We start from the raw sequence: 22,001 nt of genomic DNA, 5'->3' as shown, positions 1-22,001 counted from the left end.
AAGTAATTACATGGTATGCATGGTATCTTATTGCAAACATGAAACTTTTACATGCTATTATGGTATCTTATTGTAAACGTGATACTATTACATGGTATGTATGGTATCTTATTGTAAACGTGATACTATTACATGGTATGCATGGTATCTTATTGTAAATGTGATACTATTACATGGTATCTTATTGCAAACATGATACTATTAGATGGTATGCATGGTATCATTGCAAATGTGATGCTATTACATGGTATGCATGGTATCTTATTGCAAACATGATACTATTACATGGTATGCATGGTATCTTATTGCAAATGTGATACATGGTATGCATAGTATCTTATTACTAACATGATACTATTACATGGTATGCATGGTATCTTATTGCAAATGTGATACTATTACATGGTATGCATGGTATCTTATTGCAAACATGATACAGTATTAAATGGTATGCATGGTATCTTATTGCAAATGTGATACTATTACATGGTATGCATGGTATCTTATTGCAAACATGATACTATTAAATGGTATGCATGGTATCTTATTGCATATGTGATACTTGTACATGGTATTCATGGTATAGCATTGCAAAATCTGATACTATTACATGGTATGCATGGTATCTTATTACTAACATGATACTATTTTATGATATCGTATTGCAAACTTGAGAAATAACACATTATTCATCAGCTGATCTGGGGGATTACTGTAGCAATCTCACACTTCTCAGATTCCAGAGGTGCCCAATGCCTTGAATGTTCACACCATTGATATTTAGCTTTGTGATAAACTTTTTTAGAATCATCCCCCTTGGTTGTGTCTGCTGTATAGAATTTGGTTGAATCATTGCGCACAAATATTGCAGTGTTGTTTACACTTTTTTTTATTAGAAATAAAACACATTCATTTGTGCTCTGAAAACTGTACAGAAAAAACTGACAAACACAGATAAGAAAAAAATTGAATTAACCAGAGGCGTTGGGCAAAAAAATAGTATAATCTTAACAGTTATTAAACAAACACAAATTTTAGTTGTTACATAACACTGCGAATGTTGGTAAGCTTGATGGTTTGGGGATCTGAGTGTTAAAAAAAAATAAAAAATAAAATAAAACACAGTATAAAGATATTTATATGCTAAAATTCATTATGTGTAATTATAATAATTACAATATTATACAACACGGCGCCTGAGGCCTTGTGCTTTCTGTTCATATATATAATCTAAAATCTGACAATTACATCACAGTTTTAAGTAATTTTGTTTCTCTTTATTTACTATTTTGGATTTTAAATTCTTTTTTTAAACATTTATTGGTTTATTTAATATACAGCTAATGACAAGATAAATGTCATTTTTAAAACATTGGCGCAAAAAAATGCTTGCATATCAAGCAACCTCCCTCAAGGTTAATTAATGCATCTTTTCCCTTTGACACATCCAAAAACAAAAAAGAAAGAAAAAAAAGAAAAAAAAGCTTTCCTTTATGGTCTCCGATTCCATTTCTGTGCCAAATTCTTCTGCACGTATCCAGTTGATAAAAAGTGGCTTGTTGGAGATTATCAGCTTACACAACTAAATGACAGCTGATAATATATATGGCATTTTTCGGATCCCTGATCCCATGAAAAAAAGATTCTCGAAAGGACAAACAAGTCCTCTGGTTTAGAACACTTTATTTCATCTTCATAGCTTACGTTTTCAGGCAGTCCATCAAGTCCCACAAGTCTTAATACAAAACTATATTAACATTTTTTGTAGATAACAATTTTTTTATGACAGTTCTTCTGCTAAACGAAGCAGAAGGTGGCGATAAAATAATCTGAACGTACTCTTACATTCTCATCATAACAGTCTAAGACTCCCTTTCCATGTATAACCTTCAACAAAACCTTGTCTAGCTGGAACATTTGCATTGTTTTTACCTGGTCACACTAAGAGGTGAGATACCTCAACCCTGCTTAATGATTGCTGGTGTTTTGGACCAGCTCTGATGGACTCCAGTGGTACAACCTTAATGTATTTCATGGAAACAATGAGCAAAATGTTACAATGCTAAAAGTTTAATCTACTGGGCCCAGTAATCTTATATAATACACCAAAGTACTATATAATAGCTGTTAATTTCTAACTGAAACTATTTTTTTTCTTGAGTATTATTTGTAAAGAAGTAATTAGAATAATTGTCTGCCAAACACTGATTTCTCCTGCTCAATGTCATCTTTTGGTCATTCTGTTTCAATGAATGTAACTTGCCAGAAGTTGGTTTCCATCCACTGATCCATAATTTCTACCACTTAAAATTGTTCTTCAGCCTCACCTGTGGAAGGTCATATTGCACCTACATCTAAGAGTCTAACATAATATTCCTTCTGAGAACAATGTAAAAGTACTTTATCAAGGTTTCAAAAGAAACCAAACCTCTCCTTTTTATATGGAATCATATTCTTTAAAAATAAAAACAAGTCTTTATTTTATATTCTCAGACTTCAGTCTGAAGATCAATTATGTCTTGTCCCACTAGAGGTATCGTTGCTCCTGTTTTCTCCCATTCCACAGTCTTTAGTTCTAAGGGAGATGAGGACAAAGACTCCACGTCCTTTTTAACCCATGATGGTGGGGACTGGATTTTTCTCATTCCTTCCCATGGCCTCTTGTTTGGTGTCTGTTGCTTTTCTAACTGTAGTGGGGGGAAAAATAATACATTTTACCAAACAAAAATTGGTAGAACAACATTTTAAAATGTAAAAGGAGCTATGCTTTGGTTGACTTATATTCATGTTTGATATTGTTTAAGTTAAAGAGACGATGCTGAAATGTTGAAGCACTTGAAAGTAATGCAACATATCTTTAAAAAAAAGCTGACTAGAAACTATCACATGAAAAACTCTTTGTAAAAAAGGAAAATATTTTAAATCAATATTTGCTCATTAGTCACATCCTATTGTAAAGGGATTTTAAGCATCCAATTAGGATGCTAGTCCCTGGGCTTTCAAATGAGTGTGGGTCTGGCATTTGCAGGCACAGACACTTTATTACTCTCCTTAGTTTACTATGAAATCTTGTGTGATTTTGATAAAAACACATAAGATGAAGTAACGTGTGACCTCAGCACTGAGGAAGTTGATTGGCATTTTTTGCTGCCATACAGATGAATGTAAAAAGGGTAGCTCTGAATCACAGAGCTGAAGGTAAAAAATATCTTCATTTTTAACTAGAGATATTCATGTGTTCTTCATGTGATATTTACTTGTTAACTTTTTACAGTTATGCTGCATCACTTTTTTTATTCTAGATGAATTTACCCAACAAATGTTAAGAAAGTGACCTTATATATGCACCTTATATACTGTCCTCAGAAAAAAATACTGAACTAATACTGAGCAACAATACAGCTGTAATGCTCTTTACTGCATTTATACTGTAGGGCTTTGTAGTATTATATGAGGAACAGACTTATATCACTGGGGAGAATGACGCAAACAATAATTTATACACATACCTCAATCTGGTAATGTATTTAGCTCATTTTATTATGTCAGGTAAATTTAAAGGTACAGTCTGTACTTTAACCATCTTAAAGTATTACTTAGGTTAAGCTGCAAATAGCCTCCTGCACTCCTTTATATATCATGCAGCAGGAACGGTAAAAAAGTTATTTTAAAATGAATATTGTTTCTGGTCACTTTGAAATTGCTGCCAAGCTCCGCCCACTGATGACATCACGATCTGGGCTGCATTAAAGGCTTCACTAGTTACAAAAAACTCACTAATTGGATTCAATAGACTGTCAATGCTATTCAGCAGAGTGCATAGATGTAGCCCAGATCATGATGTCATCAGTGGGCGGAGCATGGCAGCCATTTCAAAGTGACCAAAAACAATATATTTATTTTAAAATAACTTTTTTACTGTTACTGCTGCATGATATAGAAAGGGGTACAAATGGATATTAGCAGCTTAAAGTGATTGTAAATCCTAGCATTTGTGAAATGCTAGGATTTACAAATGGAACAAATAAAGGGGACTTTCATTCATGAAGTATAAAATACTTCATGCTGAAAGTTCCTTTATTTGTTGGAAGCATTCGCCACACTGAGCTGCTCAGGCAGCCCACGGCAGAACACTATTTTGCTGAGACGTGGCGTTTCCACCTCTTAGCCAATAGCCGTGTGCGCTATCCGGCTTGGCACCAGTTGGAACGCACGGCTAATTGCTAAGAGGTGGAAATGTCACCACACAGCAAAATAGTGTTCTACCGTGGGCTGCCTGAGAAGCTCAGTGCGGCAAACTCTTCCAACAAATAAAGGAACTTTCAGCATGAAGTATTTTATATTTGTTCCAATGGTAAATTCTAGAGTTTCACAAACGCTAGGATTTACAATCACTTTAATCTAAAGTAAGACTTTAAGATAACTAAGGTGTAGACTGTTTTTATAACAATACTTTATGTGTTAAGATGTTTCTATTAATTAACAGTAAATATCGGTAAGAGGCTGTCTGCTTTCCTTTGGTGACTATGTCAAGGATATGGAAGAGTAACTACAAAGCAGCTTGTCTTACTGAGTGAGCCAAGAAATTCCTCACAATAGGTAAAGTTCTAGAACATTTTTGTGGATGGAGATGGGAAGAAGAAGGTCTTGGCAGAGGGAAGAATATTTGCTGGTAAGAGCAGAAATATAGGAATGTGCAGTATCATTGAGGGCCTAGTATGCTAGAGTTAAGAATCTGATTTTTCTACTTGAGGCTAAGGGCTCCATTTATTAAGCAGCGGATGCTGCTTCGTAGCCCAATCATTTCAGGCTCGCCTGAAATGGAAGTTTAGTAGCAGCGGTCATAGGTGGTGGATTGAAATCATCCCAATCCAATTGGGGTGTTTGACAGTCCCTGCTAGCGGCCGATTGGCCGCCAGTGAGCAGGGGTTGGTATTGCACAAGCATTTCACTAGAAATGCTTGTGCAATGCTAAATGCCGACAGCGTATGTTGTCTGCATTTAGCGAGGTCGAGCGGACTATTAATAAGTGCACCCCATAGGGTAGACAATGAAGGCGCAACATGTAAGTAATATGAGTCTGGTATTTTCCTTCATGGTGGAATGCAAAGGTGGAACTGAAGCCCGGGAGACCAGAAGGGATTCATTTGCAGTAGCTCAGGTAGGATATGATGAGTGAGAGAACAAGAAGTTGTGTTGTGTGAGGAACTGACTCTTTTTGAAGCTATAACTTAGTAACTTCCATTTGATCCTGTGAGTTTATACTGTTTTTTAGGTCATCTAGTACCTTGCTCTCTGCTGTAGGAGACTCTTTTTCTTTTTCTGCATGTTGAAGCTTTCTGTTCAAGTCCTGAAACATGTCTTGGTGACGCTTCCTGGTGTGCATAATTTTCTAAAATATAAAAATAAAAAAGGACTCATTGCACATTACAATTAAATTTAATTCTAAATAAAGTCAGGCATAGTATCTTAAAGGGACAGAAAATTCAAAACTAAACTGAAATGGATAGGATAGAGCATTACATTTTAATATTATCAGGTATTTGTAGAGCTCCAACAGATTCCGCAGCGCTATGAACATAGGTGGTATACAAAATAACATTTACAGGGGTCAAGTGGGTATAGGGTCCTGCCGAGAGTTGCACTGTTGTAGTCGGCTCTTATAAATGTGAACTAAAAACAGCTGGGCTCGTAGGCTCACATGCTATGGGGGTTTAAGGGGATAGCAGTGAAGATAGGAAGGTTAGTTTCGGTTGTATGCATCCCTGAATAGTAGAGTCTTCAGGGAGCACTTGAAGCTTTCAAAACTATGGGAGAGTCTTGTGGAGTGAGGCAGAGCGTTCCATAAGATGGGAGCCATTCTGGAAAAATCTTGTAAACGGGAATGTGAGGAGGTAACAAGAGAGGAGGAGAGTAGCAGATCATGAGCGGAGTGAAGGGGACGGGAGGGAGAGTGTCTGAAGAAATGGTTTGAGATGTAGTGGGGAGCAGTGCAGTTGAGGGCTTTGTGTGTCAGAGTGAGAATTTTGTGTTTAATCCTGGAGGCAAGAGGAAGCCAGTGAAGGGATTAACAGAGAGGTGCAGCAGATGAAGGGCGACGTGTAAGGAAGATGAGCCTGGCAGAGGCGTTCATTATGGATTGTAAAGGAGCTAGACAGCAGCTAGGGAGACCAGAGAGGATGGAGTTGCAGTAGTCGAGGCAAGAAAGGATGAGAGAGTGAATTAACATCTTAGTTGTGTCTTGTGTAAGGAAATGTCTATTTTTAGAAATGTTTTTAAGTTGGAAGTGGCAGGCTTTAGCCAAGGACTGAATGTGAGGGTGAAAGATCTGAGTCACGTGTGACCCCAAGAAATCAAGCATGTGGGGTTGGGGTAATGATGGAGTTATCAACAGTTATAGAGAAATGGGGGTGGAGATTTTGGAAGAAGGGGGGAAAATAAGGAGCTCAGTTTTTGAGAGATTTAGCTTGAGGTAGTGAGAGGACATCCAAGATGAGATACGAGAGAGACAGTTAGTGACACGGGTTAGCAAGGAATGAGATAGTTCTGGTACAGAGAGGTAGATTTGGGTGTCATCGGCATACAAATGATAATGAAACCCGTGGGACTTTATTAAGAAACCTAATGAGGACATGTAGATTGAGAAGAGGAGGGGACCGAGGACAGAGCCTTGCAGTACCCCAACAGAAAGAGGTAACATAGTAACATAGTAGATAAGGTTGAAAAAAGACTGAAGTCCATTGAGTTCAACCTATACAAATCTAAAATACTTACAAAAAGCTCCAGTTAAGCTTAAATAACCCCACTAAAAGGTGACCCATTTAATACTAGCAATCATATCCATGAATTTTGTTTATATACAGAAATGTATCCAGACTATTTTTAAATGTATCTAGGGTATCGGCATTCAATACCTCCTTTGGTAATGAGTTCCACAATTTTATTGCTCTTACAGTGAAAAAAAAATTCCATTGCAGGAGATTAAATCTCCTTTCCTCCAACCTTAAATTGTGACCTCTTGTAAGAAACAATTTTCTTGGAATAAACAGAGTTTCTGCCATATCTGAATATGGGCCTTGAATATATTTATATAAAGTAATCATGTCACCTCTCAAGCACCTTTTTTCTAAAGAAAACAGACCCAGTTTGGCTAGCCTCTCCTCATAGGTTAATTTCTCCAATCCCCTTATTAGCTTTGTGGCCCTTCTCTGAACTTTTTCTAGTTCTGCAATATCTTTTTTTGCGATCGGTCCACAGAACTGCACTCCATACTCAAGGTGAGGTCTTACCACCTTGCCTCTTTTAATACATGCTAGTATCTTATTAGCCTTTGAAGCCACTGCCTTGCATTGTGCACCCATCTTTAGCTTGTTATCTATTACTACTCCCAAATCCCTTTCCTCCTCTGTTTGGCTAACTCTTGTTCCATTTTAAAAATACGTTGCCTGCTTATTTTTACTTCCAAAATGTAGAACCTTGCATTTTTCCGTATTAAATCTCATTTTCCATTTACTTGCCCATACTTCTAATTTTTGCAGATCCCTTTGTAATGAAAGTTCATCCTGCTCTGACCTAATGACCTTACTTAACTTAGTATCCTCTGCAAAAATAGAGATGTCGCTATTTAATCCTTGCTCCAAGTCATTTATAAAAATATTAAAAAGAACAGGGCCCAGTACTGATCCCTGGGGGACTCCACTGATTACCTTTGTCCAATCTGAGTATGATCCATTTACTACTACTCGTTGCTCCCTATCTTTTATCCAGTTATTTATCCATGAGCTAACATTTTCAGATATTCCCAGTCCCTTAATTTTGTGCATTAATCTCTCATGTGGCACTGTATGAAATGCCTTTGCAAAATCTAAGTATATCACATCAACTGATTCCCCTTTATCTATATTTTTACTTACTTCCTCGTAGAATCTAATTAGATTAGTTTGACATGATCTATTTCTCCTAAAACCATGCTGATTAGAACTCATAATCCTGTTTACATGAATATGATCATCAATATAATCCCTTATAATCCCTTCAAATATCTTCCCCACTATTGATATCAGACTAACTGGTCTATAGCTTCCTGGATCATCCCTGCTTCCCTTTTTGAAAAGTGGCACCACATCAGCTTTACAACAATCCTGGGGTACCATGCCTGAGGATAATGAGTCTTGAAAAATTAAGAGTAGAGGTTTGTCTATAACAGTGCTAAGTTCCCTTAACACCCTTGGGTGCATTCCATGTGGGCCTGGAGTTTTATTTACCTTAATATTATCCAGTTTTTTTCCCTGATATCCTCTAAACATAACCCAGTTAATGGTATGGACTGGAATGTTCTATTTTGTTCCAAAGTATCGGGGCAGAGGATGCCCCAGAGAAGGCTACGATACGGTTAGACAGATAGGAAGAGAACCACGAGAGAGCTGTGTTGCAAATACCAAAGGAATGGAGGGTTTGGAGCAAAAGAGGGTGGTTGATAGTATCAAAGGCTGCAGACAGATCAAGGAGGATAAGTAGAGAGAAGTGGCCTTTAGATTTTGCTGTAAGTAGGTAGTTGGTAATGGTAACCTTAACAATTGATGTCTCTGTGGAGTGTACGGGGCGAAATCCAGATTGCAGTGGGTCAAGGAGGGAGTTTAAAGGAAATGGGATAGACTTGCATATACTAGCTTTTCAAGAGGCTTTGAGGCAAGAGGGAGTAGGAAAATATGGCAGTAGGTGGATGGGGAGGTTGGATCAAGAGAAGGTTTTTAAAACAAATTTCTATTTTTAAACAAATTTCCAATTTACTTCTATAAATTTAGTTTAGTTCTCTTTTTCTCTTTTGTAAGAGTAATCCTAGGTGAGTTCAGGAGTGTGCATGTCTTTAGCCATCTTGCAACAGTGTTTGCAACAATGTTTATAGCAAAGTTATACATAGTTGCAAATACTGCTGCCGTAAACTGCAAAAGACATATCAGCTAGGCTAGGATTCCTTTTCAACAAAAGATACCACAAGAATGAGGCAAATGGGAAAATAGCAGTAAATTGGAAAGCTATTTAAAAAGACATGCTCTATATGAGTCATGAACATTCAATTTTGGCTTGTCCCTTTAATTACTATTTTGTATTTAAACAGGAGAAGCCATCAGGATCATAAAGGGTAGTATCCAATCCTCAGACATATTATATATTGCTACCAGACAGTCACAATTTTTGTATGTAAAATAATCCCAAGGAATCTTAGATGATTTATAGGTTTACACTTTTATGAGAACAAACATAAAACAATGGAAATGTTTTATTCAAGAAATACCTTAAGCTTCAAAGGCTCTACATATACAGAGAACGCTTGAGAAGAACATAACTAGCAGGGAATGCACAACACATTTTTAGAGGGTTTTTGAAATTCTACTTGACAGACTCGAGTAGCCATGGGAATAAAAGCACAATAGCAATGCTTCTTGCTAAGTAATGTGGAAAATGGTAATTTATCCAAGAAAGAGTGAAAGAACATAAACCTGGGCATAACCTGCAGATCTACAGTTGCATTTTGTGTCTTAAAGGTGCCCACACTTATAAGAACATAAAGGTAAAGAAAACAAGTAATGACTGACAAGACCTGCTCTCTGGATTGGTTGCATAAGGCCAGAGGGCGTGACTGCATAAGCACTTTGATAAATGGCGGCCATAGGCTTATATTTATAGTTAAAGTGAGTGTGGACAAGGCTCCCAGATAGGGCCTCTGATGCAGCAGCTGCTACAAAAATGTAAGATTGTGTCCGTTTAATTCCGCCATCTTCTCTCAAGCAACCCATTGCAGTAGAGCACGGCCTGTCAGTCATCCCATAAAAATGAGCCTGGAATGTTTCACATCCACTGAGCTTGCACAAAAATTAATTAAAGGGACACTGAACCCAACTTTTTTTCTTTTGTGATTCAGATAGAGCATGCAATCTTAAGCAACTTTCTAATTTAATTCTATTATCATTTTTTCTTTGTTCTCTTGGCATCTTTATTTAAAAAAGCAGGAATGTAAGCTTACGAGTCGGCCCATCTTTGGTTCAGCACCTAGGTAGCGCTTGCTGATTGGTGGCAAATGGGCACACATTTAGTCCGTAAATGTGCGCCCATAAATGGGCAAATTTGCCCATTTACGGGCGCACGTTAAATAACCAGCCATTACAAGTGGCTCGAGGTTTCACTTTGCACTTAGCAAATGGAAAAAATGTGCCCTAAGTGTCCCTAAAATAAAGTGGACAGTTTCTTAATATAAATAAAAAATATGAGCATTTTTTGTAATAAAAAACGGCATGAAGCAGTTATAAGGGGTTTAAGTGAAAGGACGCGGGGTGTTTGAAAAAAAAAAAAAACACTTAAAGTGCCTTTACATTGAGGTGAATGGCGACTGTGTTTTAACTGTAAATATATATTTGTATGTGCTTATATACATATATGTATTGATGTGTTAATATGTGTATATGCTTATATGCATATATGTATTGATGTGTTAATATGTGTATGTGCTTATATGCATATATGTATTTATGTGTTAATATGTGTATGTGCTTATATACATATATGTATTTATGTGTTAATATGTGTATGTGCTTATATACATATATGTATTTATGTGTTAATATGTGTATATGCTTATATACATATATGTATTTGTGTGTTAATATGTGTATATGCTTATATACATATATGTATGTGTGTGTTAATATGTGTATATGCTTATATACATATATGTATGTATGTGTTAATATGTGTATATGCTTATATACATATATGTATTTCTGTGTTAATATGTGTATATGCTTATATACATATATGTATTTCTGTGTTAATATGTGTATATGCTTATATACATATATGTATTTCTGTGTTAATATGTGTATATGCTAATATACATATATGTATTTCTGTGTTAATATGTGTATGTGCTTATATACATATATGTATTTCTGTGTTAATATGTGTATGTGCTTATATACATAAATGTATTTCTGTGTTAATATGTGTATGTGCTTATATACATATATGTATTTCTGTGTTAATATGTTTATGTGCTTATATACATATATGTATTTCTGTGTTAATATGTGTATGTGCTTATATACATATATGTATTTCTGTGTTAATATGTGTATATGCTTATATACATATATGTATTTCTGTGTTAATATGTGTATGTGCTTATATACATATATGTATTTCTGTGTTAATATGTGTATATGCTTATATACATATATGTATTTCTGTGTTAATATGTGTATGTGCTTATATACATATATGTATTTCTGTGTTAATATGTGTATATGCTTATATACATATATGTATTTATGTGTTAATATGTGTATATGCTTATATACATATATGTATTTCTGTGTTAATATGTGTATGTGCTTATATACATATATGTATTTCTGTGTTAATATGTGTATATGCTTATATACATATATGTATTTATGTGTTAATATGTGTATATGCTTATATACATATATGTATTTCTGTGTTAATATGTGTATATGCTTATATACATATATGTATTTCTGTGTTAATATGTGTATGTGCTTATATACATATATGTATTTCTGTGTTAATATGTGTATGTGCTTATATACATATATGTATTTCTGTGTTAATATGTGTATGTGCTTATATACATATATGTATTTCTGTGTTAATATGTGTATGTGCTTATATACATATATGTATTTCTGTGTTAATATGTGTATATGCTTATATACATATATGTATTTATGTGTTAATATGTGTATATACTTATATACATATATGTATTTCTGTGTTAATATGTGTATATGCTTATATACATATATGTATTTCTGTGTTAATATGTGTATATGCTTATATACATATATGTATTTCTGTGTTAATATGTGTATGTGCTTATATACATATATGTATTTCTGTGTTAATATGTGTATGTGCTTATATACATATATGTATTTCTGTGTTAATATGTGTATGTGCTTATATACATATATGTATTTATGTGTTAATATGTGTATATGCTTATATACATATATGTATTTCTGTGTTAATATGTGTATGTGCTTATATACATATATGTATTTCTGTGTTAATATGTGTATGTGCTTATATACATATATGTATTTCTGTGTTAATATGTGTATATGCTTATATACATATATGTATTTCTGTGTTAATATGTGTATATGCTTATATACATATATGTATTTCTGTGTTAATATGTGTATATGCTTATATACATATATGTATTTCTGTGTTAATATGTGTATGTGCTTATATACATATATGTATTTTTGTGTTAATATGTGTATGTGCTTATATACATATATGTATTTATGTGTTAATATGTGTATGTGCTTATATACATATATGTATTTATGTGTTAATATGTGTATATGCTTATATACATATATGTATTTATGTGTTAATATGTGTATATGCTTATATACATATATGTATTTATGTGTTAATATGTGTATATACACATATAAACACATAAATATATATTCATATACATTTTAATTTTGCTGTCCAAAGCTGCGCAAATTGCAATAGGTGCTTTACCATGTCTCACGGCATGAGAACGAGGCTCTCATTGGAGTCTATGGAAGCGCGCTCTAGGGAGCACAAGGCTCCCAGGCAATGCGAAGGCGACTAACTTTATTGGAAAAGAGATTAAACTTCTTGCGCTATAAATCAAACAGCAAGGACCAGCACCACAGATGGATACTAGTTCCCTACAAACTAGCAAAAGGAATATTGAAGTGAAAAAACAAGTACTGTGGGCGCCTTAAAGGGCAGGTCAAAAAAATATATGAGTTGATTATGTCCTAATACATATGAAAAAAATCTTTTAGCAAATGATAGGTAAATGATCAAGAGAAAGAAAAAAAAAATCTTTTAACAAATGATAGGTAAATGATCAAGAAAAAAACAACAACAGCCAATTGAAATGAATGTTAAAATATAATTTAATTAGACTTTACTAAATGTATTAAAAGAGTTGTAAGTGAAATAATTCATACAATGAGATAAATATAAAAAGGCAATACTAAATGTACATAAATAAATGCATAAAAACTTGTTTATATAAAATGAGTAATTCTCTGTAAGTGACCTATGTAGAGAGAAGACCTCTAAAGACACTTCAAAATACTTAGCCTCTGCTGCAGACAGGGTTAAGGAAGCAAAAAAGCAGTACTAATGAGAGAAAACGAATCCTGGTTATATAAGCAAAATAACAATGAGCTGCAACAATGATGATCAATTCAATTTCAAAGTTTTAAGATTGGTGTAAAACGGCAATCCTGCGCAGGTTATAGCCGTGGAGAAACAGTACCTTAATTTGTTCAGGAGCTCCAAGTGTTCAAAGTGTTTTTGTAATCCAGTGTAGCGGTTATACCGCCAGCATGAAACAGCTCTGGGAACCCTCTGTGTGTGATGGGAAGAAAGCCGCCGAGCTCCTCTCCCCTGCACCCTCTGGAATTCCACCCTCAGCTGTGTGATGTCCGTTTGTTGCTTCAGTGTTTGAGCATCATTGTTGCAGCTCATTGTTATTTTGCTTAAATAACCAGGATTCGTTTTCTCTCATTAGTACTGCTTTTTTTCTTCCTTAACCCTGTCTGCAGCAGAAGCTAAGTATTTTGAAGTGTCTTTAGAGGTCTTCTCTCTACATAGATAGGTCACTTACAGAGAATTACTCATTTTATATAATTGTATGAATTATTTCGCTTACAACTCTTTTAATACATTTAGTAAAGTCTAATTAAATTATATTTTAACATTCATTTCAATTGGCTGTTGTTGTCTTTTCTTGATCATTTACCTATCATTTGTTAAAAGATTTTTTTTTTCTCTTGATCATTTACCTATCATTTGTTAAAAGAAGGCGACTAACTTGCAATACTAGGGCACATTTACGTACGCTGGTATTACTGAGTGGAGCGCAAATATTGCGCTTGCAAAAGTGCAACATTGCGTTCCACTCGTAATCTAGGCCGAAATGTGTTACTTAATAATCAATACAATTAATCAGTGATTTTCACTTGGATTCACTTTCATCTTCAACATTCATGTATAGTTGTGTATTGCTCATAGTAAATATAAGTCACATAGTGGCAACAGGAGGAGAACGTGACATCAGCCAATCACATCAAAGTTATATGTGTAGACTTCAGAGTGCTGCTATGGGCACTCATGTTTATAAATATCACCATGGAGAAGACAAGCACAGTATTATAAATATCTGCTCAACATTCAGCTGATCTTTTCCTGTGCTGAAACATTTTGATGTTTAGAACTTTTTTATTTTTAAAGGGACAGTCAACTCCAAAAGTTTTGCATAACCAACACAGTTATATTAATATACTGTACTTTTAACCTCTGTGATCTCAGTTCTTGAGCCTACCTAGCTATGCTTTCAACAAAGGATAGCAAAGGAATGAATCAAATTAGATAATAGAAATAAATTAGAAAGTTGTTTAAAATGTCAAGCTGTACCTGAATCATGAAATAAATATTTTGGGTTTTATATCCATTTAAGTGTGAAAGAAACAAATACAGGATTTTTATTTTACATTAATTTTCCTTTGAACAATGTGTGACAATCCTAAAACTATGGGATTAATTAAGAGTGTTTTTTGGATGTACATTTGACAATTGTTATTATATATATTTTGGGTCAATTAATATAATAACAAGTTATCCTGTTTGATAGGTTATATCCAGTGAGACAACATAGTCTACAGTACAATACAAGCCAAGTTGATAGTAATTACATTTTTAATATTGTGATACTTAAGTATTTGTTTTGTTTTTTCTAAATTTGCTTGATCTACTCAAACTATGAATGCTCGCACAAACTTTGTTTCATATGAAGGTTAAATTTAATTATTTTGATTAATACATTTGATTTAATAAAAAAAAAATCAACTGCAAAATTAACATTCCACTTCTGATTCTTATATAGCAAGCCTTTGTCAATTTTGTAATTTTAATACTTGTAACCATCAAAATTAAAATGAACAACAAATACATTTTGCTTTAGAAACAACACTTAAGAGTACAATGATTTTATAGTTTCAATTAATATTTTTAGACATTCCTAAAACATTTTAATATAAGTAATTATAGGGCTCATATGTTTTGAGGAAATATATATATATACTTGACTTTGATGCTTTTTACGCATTCCATGCTGTCTGTGCATTTATTAGCTCTCACTGCGTTATTAAAATAACTTTATAAATTAACAGTAAAACTGCAAAAGTCTTGAGAAAGGCCTAGAGGAGGCCGAAACGCGTTGACTATCAGCTGGTAAGCATATTTTCAACTTTACACAAGTATTTGTACAAACTACACTTTTATTATTCAATCTTACAGGACACTGAGGAGATTCACTGAGAGACTATTAGGATCCATCGGGGAGGTTCTTGCCACCAAGAAACTGAAAGGATTCTCCCCACCAGGATTCTCACCACCAAGAAACAAGTTTGTTTTCATTTGTTTCATCTATCACTGGATATAATTGACTTAATTTTTAATTCTTAATTATTATTTTTTTGTCATATATATATATATGTGTATCTGCACTTAAAATGCAATTAGGTCATCACCCAGGGTGCAAAGTCAGTAGTACTCACAGTCTGTTTCAATGAAGGACTGCACACGCTGGATTTAGATACAAGATTAAATATTTATTGTGGTAACTTTTCAGGGTTAGCAGACCCCTTCCTCAGACCAGACAATTGTGCAAGTGAACAAAGTGCAATTTAAAGGTGCTAAGCCCCACCCATCAAACAATTACTGAAAATTGCGCCAAAACTATGTTGTCATGGCAACACCCTGGTTGCCAGGTAATCAATCTAACACACAAATCTATAGGTATACCAACATATTACAATATATACATAAATCCAGAGTCTATTCATCCCAACATACTATTAATAAATGGTGACATTAGTGAACCCAATGAAGAAAGAACCATAGTGAGTACATGTGTCAGTGTATACATATCACTGAATATATACGTTAAAGTTAGCCAGCACACTAATAAATCTGTTCTTAATGTTCATTGTTAGCATTAGAGAGCCATATAAGAGACATTCATATTATAAACACTCATTGTGGGACATCGCTGTATCTGACAAGCAGACTGCAGTTAAATAAAAACAGGGTTAAGTGAAGCCCCAGCCTGGTTGCACCAACCACCACAGAATTGGTCATTTTAGAACAGCCTCAGTGTTGCTTAAACACTATTGGGGAATGAGCTAAGTAGCTTTACATAATATGCCCCCAAACATTGTGTAGATGCGTAGTGTTAACATTCGGTACCTGTATTAAATCACTGCTGTATTGCTGCTGTATTGCTTTGTGCCTGTACGTCACTAGGCAACCCCTAGAGTGTGTTAAAACTGGCGCGGATACGCGAGATCCGACGTCTGTGGTGCTCTGTGTCAGTCCACATGGCTAATTTGCATAGCCAGCTGACGTAGGCAGATAGGCGTGAGCTGCGTACGACTGTAATTGTATCTGGATACTCCAGTGTCTTACAGGGTTATGGTGAAACGGGTCATATATTGTATTTAAGATACATCAACCTAGCTGGATGTTAAAACATAGCGCAACAACCTTATCAAGTCCAATAAGATCAGTCAAATATATATGATCAAGAGGGGCTATGTATGCACTCTATCTTACATGGTGTGCAATATCAGGGCTACATGGTAGTGCTATGTTACTAAAGCATATGGGCTATATGGGTCAAAGAGAGCCCAATGATACACAGATGGGCTACTTAATTGTTCTCGGCCCTGTAAGACACTGGAGTAAACAATCCAGATACAATTACAGCCATACACAGCTCACGTCTAGCTGCCTACGTCAGCTGGCTATGCAAATTAGCCATGTGGACTGACACAGAGCGCCGCAGACGTCGGATCTTGCGTATCCGCGCCAGTTTTAACACACTCTAGGGGTTGCCTAGTGACGTATGGGCACAAAACAATACAGCATCAATACAGCAGTGATTTAATACAGGTACTGAATGTTAACACTACGCATCTACACAATGTTTGGGGGCATATTATGTAAAGCTACTTAGCTCATTCCCCAATAGTGTTTAAGCAACACTGAGGCTGTTCTAAAATGACCAATTCTGTGGCGGTTGGTGCAACCAGGCTGGGGCTTCACTTAACCCTGTTTTTATTTAACTGCAGTCTGCTTGTCAGATATAGCGATGTCCCACAATGAGTGTTTATAATATGAATGTCTCTAATATGGCTCTCTAATGCTAACAATGAACATTAAGAACGGATTTATTAGTGTGCTGGCTAATTATAACGTATATATTCAGTGATATGTATACACTGACACATGTACTCACTATGGTTCTTTCTTCATTGGGTTCACTAATGTCACCATTTATGAATAGTATGTTGGGATGAATAGACACTGGATTTATGTTTATATTGTAATATGTTGGTATACCTATAGATTTGTGTGTTAGATTGATTATCTGGCAACCAGGGTGTTGCCATGACCACATAGTTTTGGCGCAATTTTCAGTAATTGTTTAATGGGTGGGGCTTAGCACCTTTAAATTGCACATTGTTCACTTGCATAATTGTCTGGTCTGAGGAAGGGGTCTGTGAACTCCGAAATGTTACCACAATACATATTTAATCCAGTATCTAAATCCAACGAGTGCAGTCCTTCATTGAAACAGACATATATATATATATATATATATATATATATATATATATATATATATATATATATATATATATATATAATTTTTTCACTAATTCTATGACCATTTTTTATGGACTACATTTCACAATGTTTGCATTTTTCTAATTTTTTGTCCAATTTTTTCTATTTTTTCTATATTTAAGGTTTTGAAAGTTTCTACGCCACTTAAGGTGGGCACACAGTATCATTTGGAACACATAGAAGTTTATTTACAGTTGAACTAACACAGTTGGACTTTATGATTGGATATTCACGGTTGAACTTAGACACCCCCTTTTTTGCACTGGTACACTGCACATACTTGCCCTACATTTATTAGAAGCCTATGGTCGTACACGATCCCACATCAGATAACATTAACACACCGTTAGCACTTAGATTTAAAATTTGAAGATCCACGAGTTGGATAGTACCCTCTACCATCAAGCTTACCACTACATTGGGTTTGTTTTTAAAGATTATTTTAAAGTTTTTTATGTATTAATATGTTTGTACATTGTGGTTCCACAAGTTTTTAATACTAATACCTTTTATAATAAACTGTATTCAAATTCATACTCGGTCATATTGAAGACATTTTGTATAACACTGCCACATATCCGTTAATTCAAGTTACAACGGATTTAAGAATCACCCATATTTAGATTCTTTACCACCTGCTCCTTATTTGAGGCGCTCTGAACATAACCCCTTTCTCTTGTTCACCCCTAGCTAGATAGCCTCTTTTAAGAGCTTTAGTTGCTTGTGTATCTAGGTGCTTAGTCTACACCTAAAAACTGCAAATACAAACAGGAAAATGTTTTACATCTGTATATATAAATATATCTTACCTCAAAGTCTAACTCTGCATACCGGGATTTTCTTCGCTGTAAGGAAAAAGGGCACCATTAATCAAAACTACTTTTAGACTATTTATCACATCAGTTATAATCATTTATTAGAATTTATCAATATTAAATATTTAAAAGAAAACTGTAAGCAAAAAAAATACATATATGAATATCAAAAGGTAGAATTTAAATATTTGAAAAATATATGATATTTAAATGGAAAGCAACAGAAAATACACGTTGCACTCATTGGTATTCACTTCTCATAGGTAAGTCTAACCACTGTATTGGTGGAAGTCTGAGAAATGATGCATATTCTTAAACAATTTCGGTCTCTAAGGGCAGAAAACTGTCAAGTATGTTGAAATGGAACAAATATAAAAATAAATCCTCCTGTCTTTGCTTTCAGACATATGTATAACCGTCCTTTTTTCTCAGTAACCGATTAAAATATACTTAGGTTTCATGATTTACTACCACAATGTTGTAGCCAGGATGTTGCAGGAGAAAGATTTTGTGTCCCATGGCATACTGTGGTGACCTAAGATCTTGATCCAAGGAAAGGTTTGGTTAAGGTCAGAGTTGGGGTTAGGGTTGTTCTCAGGTTTAAAGTTAACCCCTGGATGCCAAAGAGGCTGGCCACCCATTTCAAACCAATGAATTAAAAAATGCTCTGATATCCAAATTGTTTTTTCCTACCTTATATGGCAATAACAAAAGCCTAAACACTGTTTTCTTCCCCTTCGTATTTATCATGTTCAACTGACTTGACACTATACAGGCCAGCAGCAGCATTTTAAGCAGAAGCTGTGTTGAATTTATATATGCCCCTGAAACAGTAATTACTTTCACTAGAAGTAATTTGCAAAAATACCTCTTATCGCCTCTAATCAACCACTCATGCACATTTTAGTTTTGAGTTTAATGTCCCTTTTTTTGTTTTGTTTAACCTAGACAGACACAAACAAACCAATTGTTAATTATTTTAATTATATTTAAAGGAACACTAAAGTCAAAATTAAACTTTCATGATTCAGATAGAGCATATACTTTTAAATAACTTTCTAATTTACTTCTATTATAAAACATTTTTCTTAGTCTTTTTATATGCATAGTTTCTGAGGCATCAGCTACAACTGAGCATGTGCAAGAGTTCACACTGTATATGTATTCAAGTCTGTAATTGGCTGTTGCCTGTCACATGATACATTGGGCAGGGAAATTAAGCAAATTCTGACATTTCTCAGAAAAAAAATCTACTGGTAATTTGACACTTGGGGGACGATTTATCAAGCTCTGTATGGAGCTTGATGCCCCTGTTTCCGCACGAGCCTTCAGGCTCGCCGGAAACAGAAGTTATGAAGCAGCGGTCTATAGACCGCTGCTCCATAACTTGTCCGCCTGCTCTGAGGACACGGACAGAAATCAACTCAATTGAATACGATCGGGTTGATTGACACCCCCTGCTAGCGGCCGATTGTTTGCGAATCTGCAGGGGGCGGCATTGCACAAGCAGTTCACAAGAACTGCTGTTGCAATGATAAATGCAGACAGTGTATGCTGTCAGCATTTATAGATGTGCAGAGGACATGATATGCTACATCGTATCATGTCCGCTCCCACTATGATAAATCTACCCCTTGGAGTATTTTCATTGTGTATTTATAGATTAAACAATTCTGCTGTATGTAATTGTCCTTTATGGAAACTTTTGTCAGCATTGATTGCTTACCTCCAAGGAGCTCATGGAAAGTGTGGAGATGTTTTCGCCCTTTGACACAATACCAGATATCCCTAAATCCCCTTTATCACAAAGACCAAGCGGAAGCTGTGCCTCGCTAGGATGTATCTGTTGCTTGTGCATTGGTGACGCCTGTTCAGAACACTTCATAACAATCCGTTCTCTAGGTGGACTTTTAATCATATAGCTGGGATCTGCCATACTGAGATGTATGAGCCTTGTCTGAGGCATCTGATCAATGTTCATGCTATATTTGCTTTCCTCTTTTGGCTTTGCTCTCAAGGTAGAAGTGTTACTGGGCAAGATGACATAACTTGTGTCCATTGATTGCTCCTGAGCTCTGGTAAGCTCAGAATCAAGTTTTTTGAAGATATCTCCATCACACATATAAATAGGTTTAGATGGCTGTGATTTGTCCTTCTTTAACGTGAGAGTGTGATTATTGAACTCGTTAAGGTTGATGCCTCCTAAATAATGGGGAGATCCTTGAAGATGCATTTTAGACACATTGGATGGAAGACTATTAAAGTTAGATCCTTTCTGATGGTTCATCTTCATTTTTTCTTCATCCTGCAGAGATGGCCTTTTTAATGTCCCTGTGATGGTTGATGTTCTACAAGATGAGACGTCCTTATTCATGGCTAGACAAAAGAAATAGACCAATGGTAAAAACAAAAGGAAACACTTTATATATGCTGTAGACAGGCCCAGTTCTCAAAGGCTCTACACCAGTGTTTCTTAATTTTAGTCCTCGGGGCTCACTAACAGGAAAGATTTCAGGATTACCTTGTTTAACAGGAGGTTAGTAACCATGGTTACTGACCAGCTGATTATTTCATCTGTGCTCTAGTTATGATATCTTAAAAATCTGACCTGTTAGTGCCCCCCTGATGACTGGAATTTAGAAACACTGCTCTATACCAATGTGAATGTTTGAGTTGCTTTCAAATATTGTAGTGTTAAAGGGAAATTAAACACTAAATAAATGCTAGAGAGAGTGATGCATTCAAAGAAAAGATTAGTCTGAGAATAACAAGAAGATCAATATTTTAAAGTAGATATTAGAAGTTTAAATATTGACAAAATAAGTGTAAAGTTTTAGTGTCTATAAAACAATGGGAGCTGCCATGTTGTAACTTAGGTTACCTTCTCTGCTGTGGCCAATTAAAATCAGTTATAAATAGGTCACTAGAGTGTGCAGCCAATGGCTGTGTGGAATATAACAATGTTCTGCATTTCCATTTCTAAGAGGAACTGAAAAGTTCACAATTTCAGAATGGAATTACATGAAAAGGGGGCAAAATAAATAATGAAAGTGAAATGCTAATATCGAAAGATAAAATGGTTAAGAAATTATTTTAATAGCAGACAATTACCTTTATGCAAGTAAATTATATACAGACATGTGAAATCATATTTAACTCCCAAAATTGTATCTTAATTTACAAAGGAATTTTAATCCCATTGGCTACAGCTATTTGAATTAGTTAATACACCTTAATTGAGTATACAACTAGTATATTAAGTACAGTTTGGGCAAATATAAAAACTACTAGTACTAAAGCCCGTGTACACGGGCCATTTTTTGCAGTACAGCGGTTCCACCCCTTGCACTCTCCCCCCTCTCTTTTGCTCTCTCTTCCCCCCTCTCTTTTGCTTTCTCTCCCCCCATTCCTTTG

The 22,001-nt window shown here is 35.0% G+C and overlaps 1 protein-coding gene across 1 annotated transcript in view; it reads right to left on the bottom strand.

Moving 5' to 3' along the window:
• Positions 1 to 1,663: 1,663 nt before the first annotated feature.
• ADGRB1 (adhesion G protein-coupled receptor B1) overlaps positions 1,664 to 22,001 on the bottom strand; it is a 736,329-nt gene continuing 715,991 nt past the window's right edge. Inside the window, 4 exon segments of the mRNA XM_053715405.1 lie at positions 1,664 to 2,687; positions 5,288 to 5,392; positions 18,582 to 18,617; positions 20,314 to 20,963. Of these exon segments, the coding sequence (XP_053571380.1) occupies positions 2,490 to 2,687; positions 5,288 to 5,392; positions 18,582 to 18,617; positions 20,314 to 20,963 (989 nt within the window). The 3' untranslated portion in view covers positions 1,664 to 2,489.

The sequence above is a fragment of the Bombina bombina genome, chromosome 5 (assembly GCF_027579735.1).
Source record: "Bombina bombina isolate aBomBom1 chromosome 5, aBomBom1.pri, whole genome shotgun sequence".
NCBI lineage: Eukaryota > Metazoa > Chordata > Amphibia > Anura > Bombinatoridae > Bombina > Bombina bombina.
The sequence above is the reverse complement of the archived record's forward strand: the minus strand, read 5'-3'. Positions and strand labels throughout refer to the sequence as shown.